This window comes from Manis pentadactyla, chromosome 10 (genome assembly GCF_030020395.1).
Source record: "Manis pentadactyla isolate mManPen7 chromosome 10, mManPen7.hap1, whole genome shotgun sequence".
Taxonomy (NCBI): Eukaryota; Metazoa; Chordata; class Mammalia; order Pholidota; family Manidae; genus Manis; species Manis pentadactyla.
The window spans coordinates 785,703-803,489 of record NC_080028.1 but is presented as its reverse complement, the minus strand read 5'-3'; the positions used below and the strand labels follow the sequence as shown (position 1 = coordinate 803,489).

At 49.0% G+C, this 17,787-nt stretch overlaps 1 protein-coding gene across 13 annotated transcripts in view; it reads right to left on the bottom strand.

Moving 5' to 3' along the window:
* IL17REL (interleukin 17 receptor E like) overlaps nucleotides 1-13,794 on the bottom strand; it is a 38,063-nt gene extending 24,269 nt beyond the window's left edge. For 12 of the 13 annotated variants that reach the window (XR_005029092.2, XR_005029094.2, XR_008999553.1 and 9 more), the window contains exons 1-2: nucleotides 13,578-13,793; nucleotides 10,118-10,145 (exon numbers count right to left, since the gene is read on the bottom strand). Coding sequence is in view for 4 of the 13 variants with exons in the window: in XM_057508419.1 (XP_057364402.1) it covers nucleotides 10,118-10,145; nucleotides 13,578-13,703 (154 nt within the window). In the remaining 9 variants the exon portion in view is untranslated. Of the gene's footprint in view, nucleotides 1-10,117; nucleotides 10,146-13,577 lie in introns of all 13 variants that reach the window. The other variant, XR_005029100.2, reaches the window with a different exon arrangement.
* Nucleotides 13,795-17,787: the final 3,993 nt, after the last annotated feature.

Genomic DNA, 17,787 nt, shown 5'->3' with positions numbered 1-17,787 from the left:
CGGGACTCATGTAGTGGAGACACTAGGAGCCTCCCGGGGGACCCCACTCAGGGCGCCGGCTGGGGTTGGGGGAGAGGCCGCCTGAAGGGCACAGCCGGAGCCCTGGCTGGCCACAGGCCTCCTGGCCGAGCCTGGGTGGTTAGTCAGGTGAGTGACTGTGAGGAGAACCTTGTCCCCAGGTCTGATGCTTCCTTGCCATTGGGGGTCACCCACAGGGCTTGGCGGCTGCGGTCCTACGGGACGTGACCGTGCTGTAGAATTCCCCATCCAAGTTATCCTTCACGTGTGTGAGAACTTCCTCCTCCACGCAAGAAGTGAGAAATATGCATCTTCTGACCTTTTCTAGAAGAAAACAAAGGCCTATTCCAGCCCCAACCAAGGAAAGGACCCAAACCAGAATATTAAAAAATGGCACAGATTCACAGAAGTGAAGGGCTCATGGTTACGCTGGGAAATGACGAAATATGTACTTAAGTATAAAGGATGCAAAGGGTAAGTTGGCTACTAAAAAATAAGATGCATAAGAATAGGGAGAGGCTTCGTCTCAGGTTCAGCTGACAGCACGGGGAGAGGAGCAGGTGGGCGGGGAGGACACACTGAAGCGCTTGTGGCACACGGCCGGGGGCCCCGCTGCCACCGCGTGGCAATGACAGGGAGCCCAGAACTCACCACCAAGACTCAGGGAGGAGTAAATATATTCAGTCATACTCAAAGATTTAAAGACTGCCCCAGAGCCTTACTATAAGAATACCCAACAGATGTGTTTTAAAAGGAGAAATATGACCCCGAAAGGAAGAAGTGGGTTAGGAAAGGAAAGTGAGCCGGGGGGGCCGGTGCAGCACGTCGGGGGCCTTAGATCCATATCGATGGGGGCACTGCTGGGTGTCCAAAACTAGCTGGGAGTTTCATTTCCGATGTGATAGACCAGGCTTTTCAGGCCAGTTCACTGCTGAAAACAGCAAGCCACGTGGAGTAAAAGGCTTACTTATGAAAAAATTCTTAAAAATGTGTGAGAGCTGAAAAAGGAACCTGGATCATCAGGCCCAAACTCAGAAAGGCCAGAGGGGCACAGAGCACAGGAGGCATGAGCCCTAGGGCATGTCCCAGCCCAGGGGGCTGAGGGCTTTGGGCCAGGCACAGACCAGGGGAATCCCTGAGCCACCCTGGAGTCACGTGGGCCCTCGTCCTGGGTGTGGGCGAGGGTCAGGAGGAACCCACCCCTCCCCAGGCCCTGGGGCCCTGGACGAGGGCTTCTCCGAGCAAGCAGGGGCAAGGGTGGGGCTCCCTGGAGATCAGTAATCTCAGGAGGGTCTGGGTGTTGCGTCCAGCCCAGGTTCGCACCTCCAGGAAGACCCAGAAACCTCAACCTGTGATTTAATTGGAAACAGCCCTGACATCACACATTACTCCTGGATACCCCTCAGAGACAGGTGAATCTGGTCTGAGGGAAGGCCTCTTCTTCCTAGGCCTTGGGGGAACACCAAGAGTCATTTCTCAAGGGCCTGGAGCAGATGTATTTAAAGATAAACATGTTGGGAAACCAAAAGCCAAGAGGAGAAGCAGCAGACAGCCCCACGGTGCCCTCCGCGAACAGAGGCACGCGCGCACTGGGGACCAGCTGTGCTGGACACCTGCCTGCAATGTGTGCGGTGGGAGAAACTATAAAGAGGAACCTAGCACGTCTGAGAGAAACAAATACAATTTTCAGAAACGAAACCCATGGAAACAGAAACATAGAATTCAGTAAATGATATTAAGAGCAGATTGGACATCACTGCAGAAAGGATTAGTGAAGGGAAGGATCACACTGAATGATCTGGAAAGGAGACAAAAAGATGGAAGACACAGAAGAGAGGTCAAGAAACGTGGGGAAAGAAGTAAAATGTGTAAGATGTTCCCTGATCAGGAGTTCTGGAGGGAAAGCAGAGAGAACAGAGGCAGTACTTGAGATGACAGCCGACCTTCACAGGCTTACACGGGAAACCGAACGTGAGGGCCAGTCTCACTGTTACTGTTTAGAAGAGCTGCAAAATCCTAAATGAAATTTTAGCAAATTGGCTTGATAATATGTTAAACATAACCAGATAGGACTTGTTTCAGAATTGCAAGTGTGGTCCACATTAGATAACCTATCGGTAAAATTCACCTCATTAAAAGATTAAAGGAGGAAAATTATATGATTACCTCCATAGATACATAAAGTTTTCATAAAATTCAACACCTACTCATGATAAAAGAATGTTTAGCACACTAAGGAAAGAAAGGCACTTCTTGTCTAGATGTGGACATCTCCAAACACCCAATAAACCCAATACTTATGATAAATCCTGGGGATCTTTGCCACTGATATGAGGACTGAGGCTAGGGTTCCCCATTCAACATTGTCCTGAAGATTCAAACCAATTCCATAACATCAAAAACAAATAAACATAAGCTTATAAACTATCATTATTTGAATAATATGTGATGATTATCTATATACAAAAACTTAAGAGAATCAGTGAGAAATCTATCAAAAATATCAGATTTTAATAAATATGTTGGATACAAGATCAATATACAAAAACAGCATTGCTTTACACCAGCAAAAACCAACTAGAATATGTAATAAAGTATGGAAATCATTCACAGTATCCTTCAACCTCTGAAGAAAGGTTTGAGAAAAACCTAAATAGGTGGAAAGGCATGCCGTGTTCATGGTTGGAAGACTTAACTCAGGTCATTTCTGCTTGAAATTGATCAATAAATTCAATGTGGTTCTAATAAAAATGTGTGATATTGTGACTTATAATAAGAAACATATAAGGGGTCTGCCTGTACTCTCAGGCATGTACTTTCTCTTTTCTTCAAGCTCTTATTTTCCAATAAACTCCTAAAACTCAAAAAAAAAAGAAACATATATTTGATCTTTGTCCACTTCTGATACAGAGCTCCTAAAACGCTTGGAATTTCTGAAGTGGTAAGAACAATAAAATTTCCTTTTGTTTCTTAACAAACCATGGCCACATGAGTCTGTGCTAATGAGGTGACCTTTGGAAAGCACCGAAGGGTGGCAGTCTGACTGCCAGAGGAGTCAGCCATGTGGGGGGACGGTTGGTTCAGCCCCACTCCCCAGACCTCTGGGGCTGGAGGTTGAGTGCAAGCACCAATGGCCAATGATTTATGAATAAGTGCCTATGCAATGAAGCGTCCATAAAAACCAAAAAGGACAGTGTTCTGGGTGCTTTTGGGTTGGTGAACACGTGGAGGTGCTGGGAGGGTGACATGCCCAGAAGGCAAGGACTCTCCATAGCATATCCCATGTGCCTTGCCCCATCTATGCATCTCAATCTGGTTGTTCCTGAGTTACATTTTTTATAATAAACTGGTGATCTAGTAAGTAAAATGATTCTCTGAGTTCTGTGAGCCACTCTAACAGATTAACTGAATCCAAGGAGTGGGATCTGGGAGCCTCTGATCAATACCAGTCAGAAGTACAGGTGATAAACTGGTGCCATTGGCCCTTGAAGTGGGGACAGCCTTGTGGGGGTGAGTCCTTAACCTGTGGGGTCTGAGGCTAACTCCAGGTAGATGGTGTCAGAATTGAGCTAATTGCTTCAAGGTGTTAAAAAAGCACACACATCACCCTTCTTCCTGTTCAGGACACGCATCTCACCTCATTTCTTTCCCAGGGAGGAAGCCTTGCTAATTAGTCAAAGCCAAGCACACTTTTTGAGCCAGTTTTAAAAGTGGATGATAACACTGTTCTTTAAAAAAAGGAGCAAACACGCCATCCTCTCTCTTGCATGTTTTTGGCTTCTAAAAGCAGGTTTTTTTCCTCAGGACAGTTCATTCAGACATCCTTAGCCACAAAGCTGGTTAAAGAAACTCAGGGTCTGCTCTATAGACTCAGTCACCTCAAATGGAAAGAGAAGCACCTATGTCATGTGGCTGGGAGATTTATCAGAGAAGTCCTGTATTCAGCCACAGTGGAGTGCTTGCACAGGTGTTAATAAAGAATATTGCATTACCTTTAAAAAAACAAACAAAAACAACCACATTATAAAATACCTACTGAAATATTTAGAAAACTTGACAATCAAAAATTAATATTGAAGAGTTGAAGTTGTACAAAATGCTACGACCCTTTTAAAGACCTTTTTAATATAAAAGTGGAATACAGTTGTACATAAAAAACCCTAAAGGCTCCACTCCAAAACTACTAGATCTAATATCTGAATTCAGCAAAGTTGCAGGATACAAAATTAATACACAGAAATGTTGCATTCCTATACACTAATGATGAACTAGCAGAAAGAGAAATCAGGAAAACAATTCCATTCATAATTGCATCAAGAAAAATAAAATACCTAGGAATAAACCTAACCAAGGAAGTGAAAGACCTATACCCTGAAAACTACAAGACATTCTTAAGAGAAATTAAAGAGGACACTAATAAATGGAAATTCATCCCATGCTCTTGGCTAGGAGGAATACTGTCAAAATGGCCATCCTGCCTAAAGCAATCTACAGAGTCAATGCAATCCCTATCAAAATACCTACAGCATTCTTCATGAACTAGAGCAAATAGTTCTAAAATTCATATGAACCACAAAAGACCCCGAATAGCCAAAACAATCCTGAGAAGGAAGAATAAAGTGGGGAATTACCCTCCCCAACTTCAAGCTCTACTACAAAGCCACAGTAATCAAGACAATTTGGTACTGGCACAAGAGCAGACCCATAGACCAGTGGAACAGAAAAGAGAGTCCAGATATTAACCCAAACCTATGGTCAATTAATATATGATAAAGGAGCCATGGACATACAATGGGGAAATGACAGCCTCTACAACAGCTGGTGTTGGCAAAACTGGACAGCTACATGCAAGAGAATGAAACTGGATTATTGTCTAACCCCACACACAAAAGTAAACTCAAAATGGACCAAAGACCTGAATGTAAGTCATGAAACTATAAAACTCTTAGAAAAAAATATAGGCAAAAATCTCTTGGACATATTCATGAGCAACTTCTTCATGAACATGTCTCCCCGGGCAAGGGAAACAAAAGCAAAAATGAACAAGTGGGACTATATCAAGCTGAAAAGCTTCTGTACAGCAAAGGACACCATCAGTAGAACAAAAAGGCATCCTACAGTATGGGAGAATATATTCATAAATGACATATATGATAAGGGGTTGACATCCAAATTATATAAAGAGCTCACGCACCTCAACAAACAAAAAGCAAATAAGCCAATTAAAAAATGGGCAGAGGAGCTGAAAAGACACTTCTCCAAAGAAGAAATTCAGATGAACAACAGACACATGAAAAGATGCTCCACATCGTTAATCATCATAGAAATGCAAATTAAAACTACAATGAGGTATCACCTCACACCAGTAAGGATGGCTGCCATCCAAAAGACAAACAACAACAAATGATGGCAAGGTTGTGGAGAAAGGGGAACCCTTCTACGCTGCTGGTGGGAATGTAAACTAGTTCAACCATTGTGGAAAGCAGTATGGAGGTTCCTCAAAAAACTAAAAATAGAAATACCATTTGACCCAGGAATTCCACTCCTAGGAATTTACCCTAAGAATGCAGCAGTCCAGTTTGAAAAAGACATATGCACCCCTATGTTTATCGCAGGACTATTTACAAAAGCCAAGAAATGGAAGCAACCTAAGTGTCCATCAGTAGATGAATGGATAAAGAAGATGTGGTACATATACACAATGGAATATTATTCAGCCAAAAGAAGAAAACAAATCCTACCATTTGCAACAACATGGATGGAGCAAGAGGGTATTATGCTCAGTGAAATAAGCCAGGTGGAGAAAGACAAGTATCAAATGATCTCACTCGTCTGTGGAGTATAAGAACAAAGAAAAAACTGAAGGAACAGAACAGCAGCAGAATCACAGAACCCAAGAATGGACTAACAGTTACCAAAGGGAAAGGGACTGGGGAGGATGGGAGGGAAGGGAGGGACAAGGGGGAAAATGGGGCATTACTATTAGCACACATAATGTAAGGGGGGACATGGGAAAGGCAGTATATACAGAGAAGACAAGTAGTGATTCTATAGCATCTTACTACGCTGATGGACAGTGACTGTAATGGGGTATGTGGGGGGGACTTGATAATGGGGGGAATCTAGTAACCATAATGGTGTTCAAGTAATTGTACATTAATGATATCAAAAGAAAAACAAAGTGGAATACAGATGCTGAAAAGCACACAAAGAAGCGCAGCTTAGTGACTCATCATAGAGCCATCGCATGACCACCCCGGGATGGCCTCCCATCTCAACCAAAGTTCCTGCGCTCACTCCAGAAGTAACCACTACACTTTTATAGCAATGGCTTCTTTGCATTTTGTTGTTTTATCACCCAAACGTGCCTCTCCAGAAACTACCATTGAGTTTTGCTTGGTTTTTAAAACCTGGCCGATCTGTGGTGTCTCTCTTAGTTATGGGTCCCCCTCACAGTTGCTCTGTTGAAGAATCAGGCCATTTGACCTGCCAAGTGTCCTCCACCTGCATTTGCTTTCCTCTGGTGCGACTCAGCAGGAGTCTCTGTCCCCGGTACTTCCAGGAAATCCGCAGTGGGTCCAGAGGCCTGACCTCGCCCAGGGCCGAGTCCTTTGGCAGGACTAGAGCGTCTGGACATTGGCCATGGCTGACGTTAGCTGTCACCAGTGCTCAGTTCATTGGGAGATGCAAAACGGTGATGCGTATTTATTAGCTGGAATCCATTTATTCATTGGAATAGTTACTTACTTCAGGTAGTATTCGCAGCAGAAGGGCAAGACCAAGATTTGATTCTTTCAGCTTCCCATCTTCAAGGTGATGAGTTGGTTCTATGTCATCCACAAAAGATGGGCAATTTTTTAAAGCAATAGCATTATGTTAACATAATGTCAATGTCATCATGGACGCATGGGTTTCATCTGAAGCTCAAACGATATCCTCTGGGTTAATAGGGGCTTATCCAGGTTGGCTCCTAGCGTCTGACATGCCGCCATAGTCTCTGGTTGCTCCCTTGCCACCTGGTGTGACAAGATGTTCCAGGCTCTTGTGCATTTTCTGCCCCAGACTGGGAAAATCTGTCGCTGCTCTCAGAAGCTCTGCCTGCTTTCTTTTGGCGGGAAATGATATTTCAAGACCACAGCCCAGGCACTAGGGAGGCACGTGGCTGTGAGTTGGTCGCTGGTTCTAGGATTTTTCTGTGGACAGAGTGACAACATATTTATATGAACACCTCAAGAGGTCATACTTATGTCACCAATTCAAAGGAACGACTTTGCTTCACCTTTTCTACACGACGCTCACACCTCCTCCTGCCGTGAGGAGAATCCTGCTGCCCAGGGAGGGAGGGGTGACCGAATGGACACGCATCCTAGGTGTCGCTGCTGTCTCCCACACGTCTAAGGTCACAGCACTGGCAGTCAGGAGGGAGGGACACAGGAAAAATATGTCTTTACGTAGCCTTTTCTCATCCTTTCCCTTCACTATGGTCGTTCCCTTTGCACATCGCCCCATCTACGTCCCCAGGGTACGGCTGCGACCAGGAAGCTTTGATGCACTGCGTACTGTATATTATAACACCACGCTGATACACACATACATTATGATATGACATTGATATTTATTATAACATGATATCAATATGCTCATTCATTATAGTATGACACAAATACATTTATGACCTATCAATAGTTACATATTATAATGTGCTGATACATTTATACATTTTAATGTGACAGATACATTGATATTGTAACGTGATGTCAATACATTTATACGTTGTAACATGATTGCCCTTGGAGCACTCCTAACACGTCACACAATTATTTCATTTTTGTGGTTGAAATAACTTAGACCCAGTGTCTTGGCAAGTTTGGTGAATACAATGAAATGTTGGCATCTATATTCACCGCACTGGGAACTACAGCCCTGCTGTCCATTTTCTTCTAGTGTAAAAAGTTGCTGTTGAAAAGTCTGATGTGCTTTGCTTTCCACTGTAAGTCTCGATGCCCCAAAGATTTTTCTCTTTCTCTTTATAGTCCACACATTTTATTAGAATATGTTTTGGTGCTACATATTCAGGATCGACCTGCCCAATATGTGATTTTCCCTTTCAATATCTATTCTTGAGAAAAAAATTTAAGTCTTCTTGAACTGTAGTTTTTAGTATTCTGTTGCCCTAGTTTTCTCCTTCAGGGTCCCATATCATCTGTGTCTGGGACATTCTTTGCCTATCTGCGACATTTGCCATTTATTCACACATCATTTTAGCCTTTTCTTCATTTGATGTTGGGCCTGTTTCCTTGTGTTCTAGCACAGTCTTTATTTCTAAAGATCTTCTCCTCTATTTCTAATTTTCAGTGTTGTTGCCTCACTTCTGAGTATTTCTCATCTTTGTTCCCATTTGCTACCTTGCATCATTTCCCTGAAAATCCAGGGCCTTTTGGGGAAGAAATGCTCCGTTTGGGTCTCAGCACACCTCCAGCACACTTCTGCCATCTGTCAGGACGTTGTTCTGCTCCGAACCCTCCTTGTAATCACACCTTGTAGGGAATTCGCCCCCCGTGCGTTGTGTTGCTCATGTTTGCGTGAAGGTGGTCTCCCTGATCTTTGGGCAGGAGGCTTAGTTCTGGTTGTGTTTCTAACTCCACAAAGCTGCTTCTCTGTTGCTTCCATGCTGTTTATAATATGCCGGGTGCCTTTCCCATGTCTTAGCTCTTTCCCCTTGACTGCGTCTGTCTCTCTCTTCGCTTGCCTTGTGTCTTATTCTGCTGGGCCTTGATGCCGCCCGAGCTTCTGTGCATCTCATGAGGGTCCCAGTGCTGGAGCTGGCGCTGACCCTCCCTCTGGCCTGTGCAGCCACCTGCTTTTCCCAAATTGGCTGCATGTTTTCCAGGGCTTACTCCTTGTCTGTTGGGGTCCTGCTGCACTTGACCTGTCAGACACCCCTGTGCCTGCTGCAGTGCAGGTGCTAATAGCCCTTATGCCTTGGGACTTGGCAGCTCCTCTGGGGGTTTGGGAGTGTGTACCTCGTGTTGCCAGCACCATACACCACCTCTGTTTTACTGGCTCATTGCTGTTTGTACCTGAGGATTCAGGGAAGCCACAGCCACCCTGCCACCACCATCTCCTAGGACGATTTAGGGCAGGAAGAACAAAGACAGGGCTCTGTCCACCAGAAGTCAATGACAGGCTGAGGTGGAGAATGGTCGAGACCATGCAGCCTTGCTCATAAGGGGACAGGGTGTCAGGAGCCAGAGCAGCTTGGGAAAGTGACAGGTGATGCCTGGGGTTGGCGGGGAACAAGAACTCATTTGTAAGTGGTGTCGACACAGCTGGATTTTCGGGCAGCAGAAACTACAGCTGGGTTCCCACCTCCCATCACACATAGAAATAGATCCTCGGTGAATTAAACCTGAAAAGTGAAACTTGAAATACAGGAAACATAGAAAAAAATAAAACCTTAAAATATAGGAAATAGAGGGAGAAAAATATTTGTAAGGATCCCCCCAAATTCACACAACCCATTAAAGAGAAGACTAGTAAATAGGATTCCATCAAAATCAAAACCTCTGTATGGCCTTACAAGGCTAGAAGGGAGAACTGCGGGGGGGCCCGTCTGGTGGGGGGGCCCATCTGGTGGGGGGGCCCATCTGGTGGGGAGGCCGTCTGGTGGGGGGGTGCCCTTCTGGTGCAGGGAAAGGCTGGGCACCAGCCTCGGCTGGAAGGCCTTTCTCAGAGACAGAAGGGACGTGGCAGCAGCCAATGAAAGACAGTAAGGGTGTTTTTAAAGTGGGGTGTGGCTTTGCATTGGGCAAAAATGAAAATATTGATAAGAGGAAATGGGGTTTCCATATGCTGCCGGTGGGGATGTCAACTGGGGCAGCCTCTTTGGACAATGAATAAGGATGCATGACTTCTAGCTACAGTGAGCCACCAGGCTGTGGGCGGGATGTCTGGGGGGGCACGCTGCTCTGTGCGGTGGGCTGGGAGGTCAGTACGCATCTGCGGGGCAAGGCTGGCCCCAGGGCAGGACAAGGTAACCCGGGAGACCTGGGTGGACTGAGGAGCAAAGGGCAGCACGTCCTCTCGGCCTGATACTCACGGGTCATGCGGCTCCTGCAGGTGAAGCCCTGGGGACAGAACAATGAGATGGGGTGAGAGGTCAGCTCGGCCACCTCCTGCCTCCCAAAACCAGTCCTGGGTGGGCCAAGAGAGTCCCCAGGTGGGCCTGGGGCACTGGCTCCATATGCCCTGGTCACTCAGTGAGCAGTGTGACCGGGACCTGTGGCCCTCAGGCCCCACTGCCCCTGACTGCATGCTGGATGTCTGACCGCACCTGCTGCATGTCTGCGGCCGGCACACAAAGCACCCCCACCCACCATTCATTTGTTAGGTGAACCTCTTAGGCCCTGACAGGGGCCGGGATTCACAGAGTAAAGAAAACAGGGCAAAAGTCTCTGTCTTGGAGGGGCCTACGTCCTGAGATGGGAGACCCAGCCACCGGAAACGTAAGATGTCAGCAAACCACATTTCATGTCTGTTGTGGTGAACTGAAGTGATGGGGAGAGTAGGAGTGACTCTGGGTGTCAGAGGGCCTCACTGGGAATCGAGTTCATGCCTGTGAGCCATGCGGCATCTGGGGAAAGGGCGGCTGACAGCCTGAGAAACTCTTTCCCGCCTGCTGCTCCGTGAGGGGGGATTCTTGCCCCCACCCCAACCGCTGCCTGACGAATGGATGCGCAAGGGAGGGCACTGAGCCAAGACAGGGGGCATCAGAGTGAGGGCCCAGGCTTGGACAGGGGCCGGGGAGGTGGCTTGAGGCCCAGCCTGCAGACCCCACTTTAGTGGGTGGACTGCGGGGCCCCACAACTAAGCTTGGGAGAACAAGGTCGGGGGCGGAGTTCTGGGAGCCCATTGGCAGCCCCCAAGGTCCACCGCAAACCAGACCTGCCCTGGCCGCTCAGCCACGACACCACAGGGCATTGAGGGCAGCAGCCACGGGGGCCCTGCTCCCTTCCCCAACCCCAGCCTGGGGACCCAGGAGGCTGGGACAGTTGGGGTGGGGGCACTGCAGACAGGGACCTTGGGGCTGCTGCCAGCCGCACGGGTGGACAAAGGGGATAAAAGTGGGGTCCGGTTCTGTGACCTTGCGGAGCAGCGACTGCTGGCGGCTCCCTCTCAGGCTCCACCCTTTCTAAACAAGCTTTTATTTTGGAATAATTTCAGATTTACATATGCTACGGAGACAGTACCGAGTGTTTTCCCAGCGTCCCCTGATGCCCGCACCTTGCAGAGCAATGGGGCCCTGCTCTGGCTCTTTGCTGCTGGCTGACCTCCGGACTGTAGGACGTCACCCGGTTCCCCCAAGGCGCTTTCCCGCCCCAGGCCGCACTAGCCGCCCCAGGCTGTTAGCCTGCTGCCACCACCCACCCCTGCTGACAGGTCCCCACCTCAATCTGCAGCTGCCACAGACCCAGCTGAGGCTGGAGAGACAGACTGGACTGCGGACTGACCCCCGCAGCCCCGCCCGCGGCCGCTGCTGCTGGGGACCCCCTCGGCATCCTCCGCCTGAACCCCGCCCCCGTCAGCTCCGGGAGGGAAAGAGGACCTAGTGGGGGTGGCTCTCAGAAGCCCCAGGGGTTGAAGGGCGGGCCTGTGTCCTGGCCACTGGGCTCTGCTGCCCACCGGGGACCGCACGCTCATCCGTGTTCCCGACGCCCGCACGGCGGGGCACTGTGGCCTGTGGGAGCCTGTGGAGAGCGGGGATGTGGTCTGGGGGCTGGCCCTTCGCCGCCCAGACCCCTCTCCCCTGCGGACACGGGACAGGGACCAGCAGGGGCCAAGGCGGGGTCCAGGGGGGCTCCTGGGGTCAGTGCCCTCAGGGACCGCGGGCCCTGGCAGCTCTGGGGTGGGGGAGGCGGGGCGGGGCGGGCCGGGTGCCCTGGGGCCCTGCGCGGGGTGGGGGCTCAGACGGAGGAGTGGCTGCCCCCACCCCGGGGTTTCCCAACGGGCTTCCCGGGGCTTCCCGAGGCGGGCTCCGGAGGCGTCTTGGGGCGGGGTCTGCGTGCCCACTGCTGCCCCCGAGCGGCCCGAGCTCCGGCCGGAGGGCAGGACCCGGCGTCCTGGGTTCGCGCCCGACCTCGGCTCCCCGCCCGCCGCGAGGGGCGCTAAGGGCGGGCGCGGGGGCGGCGGCGGTCTGCGCGGGGAGGCCCGGCGCGCGTCCTCGGGGGCAGGCCTCGCCCATCCTCCGCCCCATCCAGCGCCCCAGGCCCCTGCCCAGCCCGTTTCCTCCTGGGGCATCTCTTGCACTGTGGTCCCCTCTCCTGGGCGCGCGGCCCTCACTGCCAGGTCAGCAGGACGGGCCTCCACGGCGGGGCTGCCAAGCCCGGAACAGCCCCCCGTGGGCACGTGAGCCGAGGGCCTCGCCCACCCGTCCTCTCCCGCTCAAACCCTGCTGAGCGGCCGCTCCATCCCCAGCGGCCCCGCCCCAGCTGCGTGCCAGCCGCCAGGGCCTTGCTCTGCCCCTGCCCCCACCGCACCCTTCCCAGCAGGGCCCCCGGTCCCCAGTCCTGCCAGCCTCCCCTGCGAAGCGGACCCCAAAGCACCGGCCTTCCGACTCCATCCCCGCCGCGGGCGGGTCCAGGCCGCTGCCCCTCCCACCTGGACCTGCTATTTCCTCCGCACCCACGGGTTCCCCCAAGCAGCCAGTGGGAGCTTCTCCTGGTCCCTGCACCTCTGATCGGAGCATGGCCCCCAGCCTCTGAGGGCCTGCCTCACACCCCAGCCACCGGAGTCCACTCTGTCCCTCGCTGAGCTTCCTAGGCCCTCTGCTGGACACGCTTCCAGGCTTTGGGAAGGAGGGCCCAGCGTCCCCAAGTGTCCCCCCAGGGTGCTGCTCCAGTGGCACATAGGAGCCCCTCATTTTCTCCTCGGCATCACGACCCCCACATGGTGTTTTGTTGTGTGCTGTCTCCATCCAGAACACAAGTCCCTCGGGTCTGGGGCTGCATCTCCTCCCTGCGGTGCCCACACCTGGAGCAGTGCGCACAGCCCTATCCCCTTGATGCCTTCCATGTTCTGTCTGCCACGTCCCTGCTGTGCCCCCACTGCCAGACACCTTCCAGGCTGTGCCCATGGTGCCAGGCCAGCCTCCAGCCCTGGGGGAGCCTGGGATGCGGGCCCGTCTCGGGGCAGCTGCTGCTGGAGCACCTTCCTCAGGTGAGGCTGAGTCCGTGAACCCCGGGACACCACCGTGTCCAAGCTGCAACCGTGCCTTGTGGCCCTTCCTCCCGCACGCGCTGAGCACCTTCCTGCAGCGTTTCCTTAGCCAAGTTCGTGGGAGCCCAGCACCGCCTGGAGCCCGGTGCCCGGCGTGGCCCCTCACAGGAACCCCTAGGCTCCCCGAGTCCCCTCTACCCTCCATCACCCACCGCCCTGGGCCCTCCACACCCTTCGTCTCTGGGCCTGCTACTCTAACTTGTGTGCTGGGGGTGCCAGCACCCACCTGCAGAGGACCCAGGACCCCCTCAAGATGAGCACCTGGGGGTGGGGGGACTGCTCACCTGAGAGCAGGAGAGGCCACATTCTGCAACCTGAGGGATGGCCAGGCCCTGGTAGGTGTTCCAGGCCAGGTAGATGAGCACGACTGCTCGCCTAGCCAGCATTGGGTGGGATGGGCCGTGGAGCATGGTGAGGGGCAGGCTTGCAGGATGCCCCGTGGCGGCTGCTCTTGGCCTTCCTAGCCTGCAGCTCCAGTCAGAGACAAGTGGGAGAGTTGAGTGAGCTTGCTCCCCAGAGTGACACTCCCCATCCTGGTGGAAGACTGCCCAAGTGGGCCGGCCACAGCCACAGCCCACAGCTTCCTGCCTGGGCCTGGCTCATGTGCGGGGCCTCTGGACTCTGGCCAGATGCCCATGGGGTTTCTAGGATGTCAAAGGAGGTCCCAGGTAACCAGGTTCCCGGAGGGACTGGCTGCTGCAGCAGGGTGGCTGTGTGCCTGTGGGATCAGGGAGCTGTTCTGCAGACCCCAAGGCTCCTGGGTGTACCCCCATGTCTCTGGCCCCCATGCTGATGGTGTGGGACACACCATAGCTAATGAGCTGATGGCCCTGGTTGTCAAGCTCAGCTGGGCCAGCAGAGGATCAGGAGCCATTCGGGCGCCTGCATCTGATAGCCACGGGCTCCGGCGCGGACCCCCGAGAGAGAACTCTCCTGAATTGGATCTGGGACTCTGCCCCAGGTCCCGAAGGCCCCGGTCCCCCCTCTGGATGCAAGAGGCTGCCACACGGCCAAGCCCTCACCCTGTAACTCTGGGGCCTGGCTTCTGCTGGGGAATCATCCTGAGCTCCTTTTCACCTTTGACCCTTTCTCTGTGTAGAAGATTCCAAGCAGAGGCTCAGGGTGTCCCGCCCGCCTCTAGCCCCGGCCGGTGCATGTGGGACAGTGGGAAGGAGGGAACTGGGTGTGGATCTGGGCCTGGATCCAACTAATGAATACTGACTTTCACAACATACCACGTACTGAAACAATTCCAGGTAGAATACAGATCTGAATATAAAAGGTGAAACATTGCAACTTTTAGAAGAAAACAGAAGTGACTGTTTTTTTGACTTTGGGGTAGGCAAAGATTTCTCAAAGAGAAAACAAAAACATGCTAAGAAAAATTGATGTAATACATTGAAATAGGTTTACGTGCATCAAAAAATGCTATTGAGAGCAAAAGGCAAATGCTAGAACAAGAGCCAATAGTTTTACACCAAAGAACTTATATCCCAGAATAACTAAGAACTTCCAGAAGTCAATAGAATAGGCCCACAGAAAAATTTGTCCAAATACAGAAATGGTGCTTTACAAGAGTATGTTCAAATGGACCATAAGTATGAAAAGATGCAAACCTCAATAGTCATCAAGGAAATGCAAACTGAATCTGTATGTGAATCCACTGTTCATCTACTAGAATAGCCAAAATGAAAAGAAAGAACATCTAGTGCTGCCCACAGGGTGGAGCGACTGGATCGCTCATGCTTCGTAGTGGGATGGGAGCTGCCATGGTCACTTTGGGAGATTCCTTGGGAGTGTCACCCCCAGAGCTGCATTCATGACCCATATTCCTACAGAAAGGTACACATATGTTCAGCAGGTAGAGGAACATTCTTGGCAGCCCTACTTCTACTAGTCTGAACACAAAACAATGCAAATGTCTCTCAACAGCAGTGCGAATAAAAAATTGTGGTTGAGAATGAATTTTAACTACATGTAAGAAACTAAATCCAGCCACATATCAAACCCCCCATCAAACCAAGTTGGAGTCATCCCTGGAATGCAAGGTTGGTTTAACATTTTTTAAATGATTGATATATTTTTTAAAAAATCATATTATTTACCACTAATATTACAGAGGAGAAAAGTCCCATGGATACAAAATTGTTTTTGAGAAAATTTACTACATATTCTTGATAATTCTTAGGATTAGAAAGACACTTCTTTAATATGCTAGAGTGTCTATACATTTAAATCTATATTTATATCATATCTATATCTTTAGAAAGACCGAGAACACATGTCATTATAAATGAAGAATTGTTACAAACATTCCCTTTAAAATCAGGAATTCAACAATGGTGCCCAACAATGTGTAAGAGGTTCTAGCCAGCACAATAAGACAAGACAAAGAAATTGGAGGCAACAAGATTGAAATGCAAGACAGAAAGCTATTTGCATGTGATACATAATCTATGTAGAAAACTCATAAATAAAACTCAAACCCATAAACAAAAAGACATAATATAAATTTTTAGAACTAATGAGTTTAGCAATGTGGGGGTACAGACAATTAATATATAAAAGTCAGCTGCATGCTATATACCTGTAGCAAACAATGAGGAAATTTATAGAGATGACATCATGTGCAGTAGTATCAGAATCTCAAGTAACTAAAAGTAATCTAATCTAATCAAAGATGTATAGGATCTCTATTGGGAAAATCATAAATTTTAAAAAGACCTTAGTAAATAGAGAGAAATAGATTCATGAGTAAGAACATATGACTTCATTCATTTTAGTTTCCCCTAAATTGATCTGCGGATTCAATGCAAATCCAACTGAAATTTCAATAGGACTTTTTGTGGAACTTAATAAAACAATTATGACATTTTCATAGAAGAGAATGAGGCCACAAGACTAGGGCCCCTTTGAAGATATCCAGAGAGAGGAACTTGCCCCACCAGATATGAAGAAAGCATGGCACTGGTGCAGGGGCACAAATTCACCAGTGGAATAGAACAGAGACTCCAGAAATGGACCCACAGATGTGCAAAGCTGGGATCAGTTCACTGGGAGGAAGGAAGGGATCTTTCAATAAATAACTGAAGAAATTGTAATCCACAAGAACAAAGATAAAATATGATTATTAGCTTATACTATACATAAAAATAAAGTTCAAATGGATTAGGACTTATGTCAAAAACAAAATTTGAAACTCTTAGCAATAAATGTAAGTAAATCTTTTACCTAAAGGAAAAATTTCTTAAGATAAAAATAGCACAGACTAAAAAAAAAGTAAATAACTTTGGACACATTAACATTTGCAGCTGTTTGCCTTTTAAAAGCTGGAAACACAAATCACAGACTGGGAGAAGCTATTGACAAGATAGTATGAGCACAGATAAGCCCATAGAAAAATGGGCAAAAGATACAAACATGTATTTCCCAGAAGAGGAATTCACTTTACCAACAAAAATATACTATCACTGAAATGGAAATCAAGATCACAAGACACTTCTTAAGTACATTTGTTTGGTGAAAATTAGAAAGTCCTATGCCTCACAGTGTTGGGGAATCTATGGACTCACAAGATCTCTCACACATTCTTGGTGAGAGCAGAAACTTTCAGGCACTTTGGAAAACAGTTGTTACCTCCTGAAATTCAGCGTTCATGTGTCCCATGAGCCAGCAATTCCATCCTGGATAGCACCTACTTACAAGAAAACTTGCACACATGTGAGACATGTGTAAGAAAGTCCCTAGAGTCAGTGACCACAGAAAAAGCCCTGGAAACAACTTAAATAAACACTCACTGGAAAGTGGATGGATAATTGTAAAATATCCTCACAAATGGGCTGCAATGACCTACAACAATACAGACGAATCTTAGCCGACTGATATTTGGTGAAAGTGCAAGTGCCCTTAAACAATGAAGGCAGCTGCGGCCTCTCCCTGCGGTGACGGACAGGGGCCGCCGGGGGCGCGGGGGGCTTGATGACATGGGTGACTGCAGTGACCACGGTGGTTTTCACATGAGGCCTTCACAAGAGTGTATATCAACGACACCTTAATAAAAAAATTAAAAAGAGTAAAATCAACTAAAATTAAAAATCTTTTAAGGAATACATACAAATGCAATAAAACTAACTAGAAAGGGGAAAAGGGAAGGATGAACACAGGACTAAGGAGAGTGGTTATCTCAGTGGGAGCTGCAGGGAATGGAATGGGGGCCAGACGGATGGGCGTAGGTCACCACTTGCAGGCTCTAATCACCTTATTAAAACTGTAAGTGAAAGCGGGCCGTGCGAGGACAAGTGACGAGACTGCATCATGAGCCAAGGACTAAGATGAATTGGGGACGCACACCTGAGATGAAATGAGAACAGTGAGTGAACAAGACCCACAGCGCAACAAAGCAGGAAAAGATATGACAGATGCAACGTCTGTGAGGAAAAGAAAAACGCAACAGAGCTTTTCTGAAAAATCCACATAATCTTCAAAGATATTAAC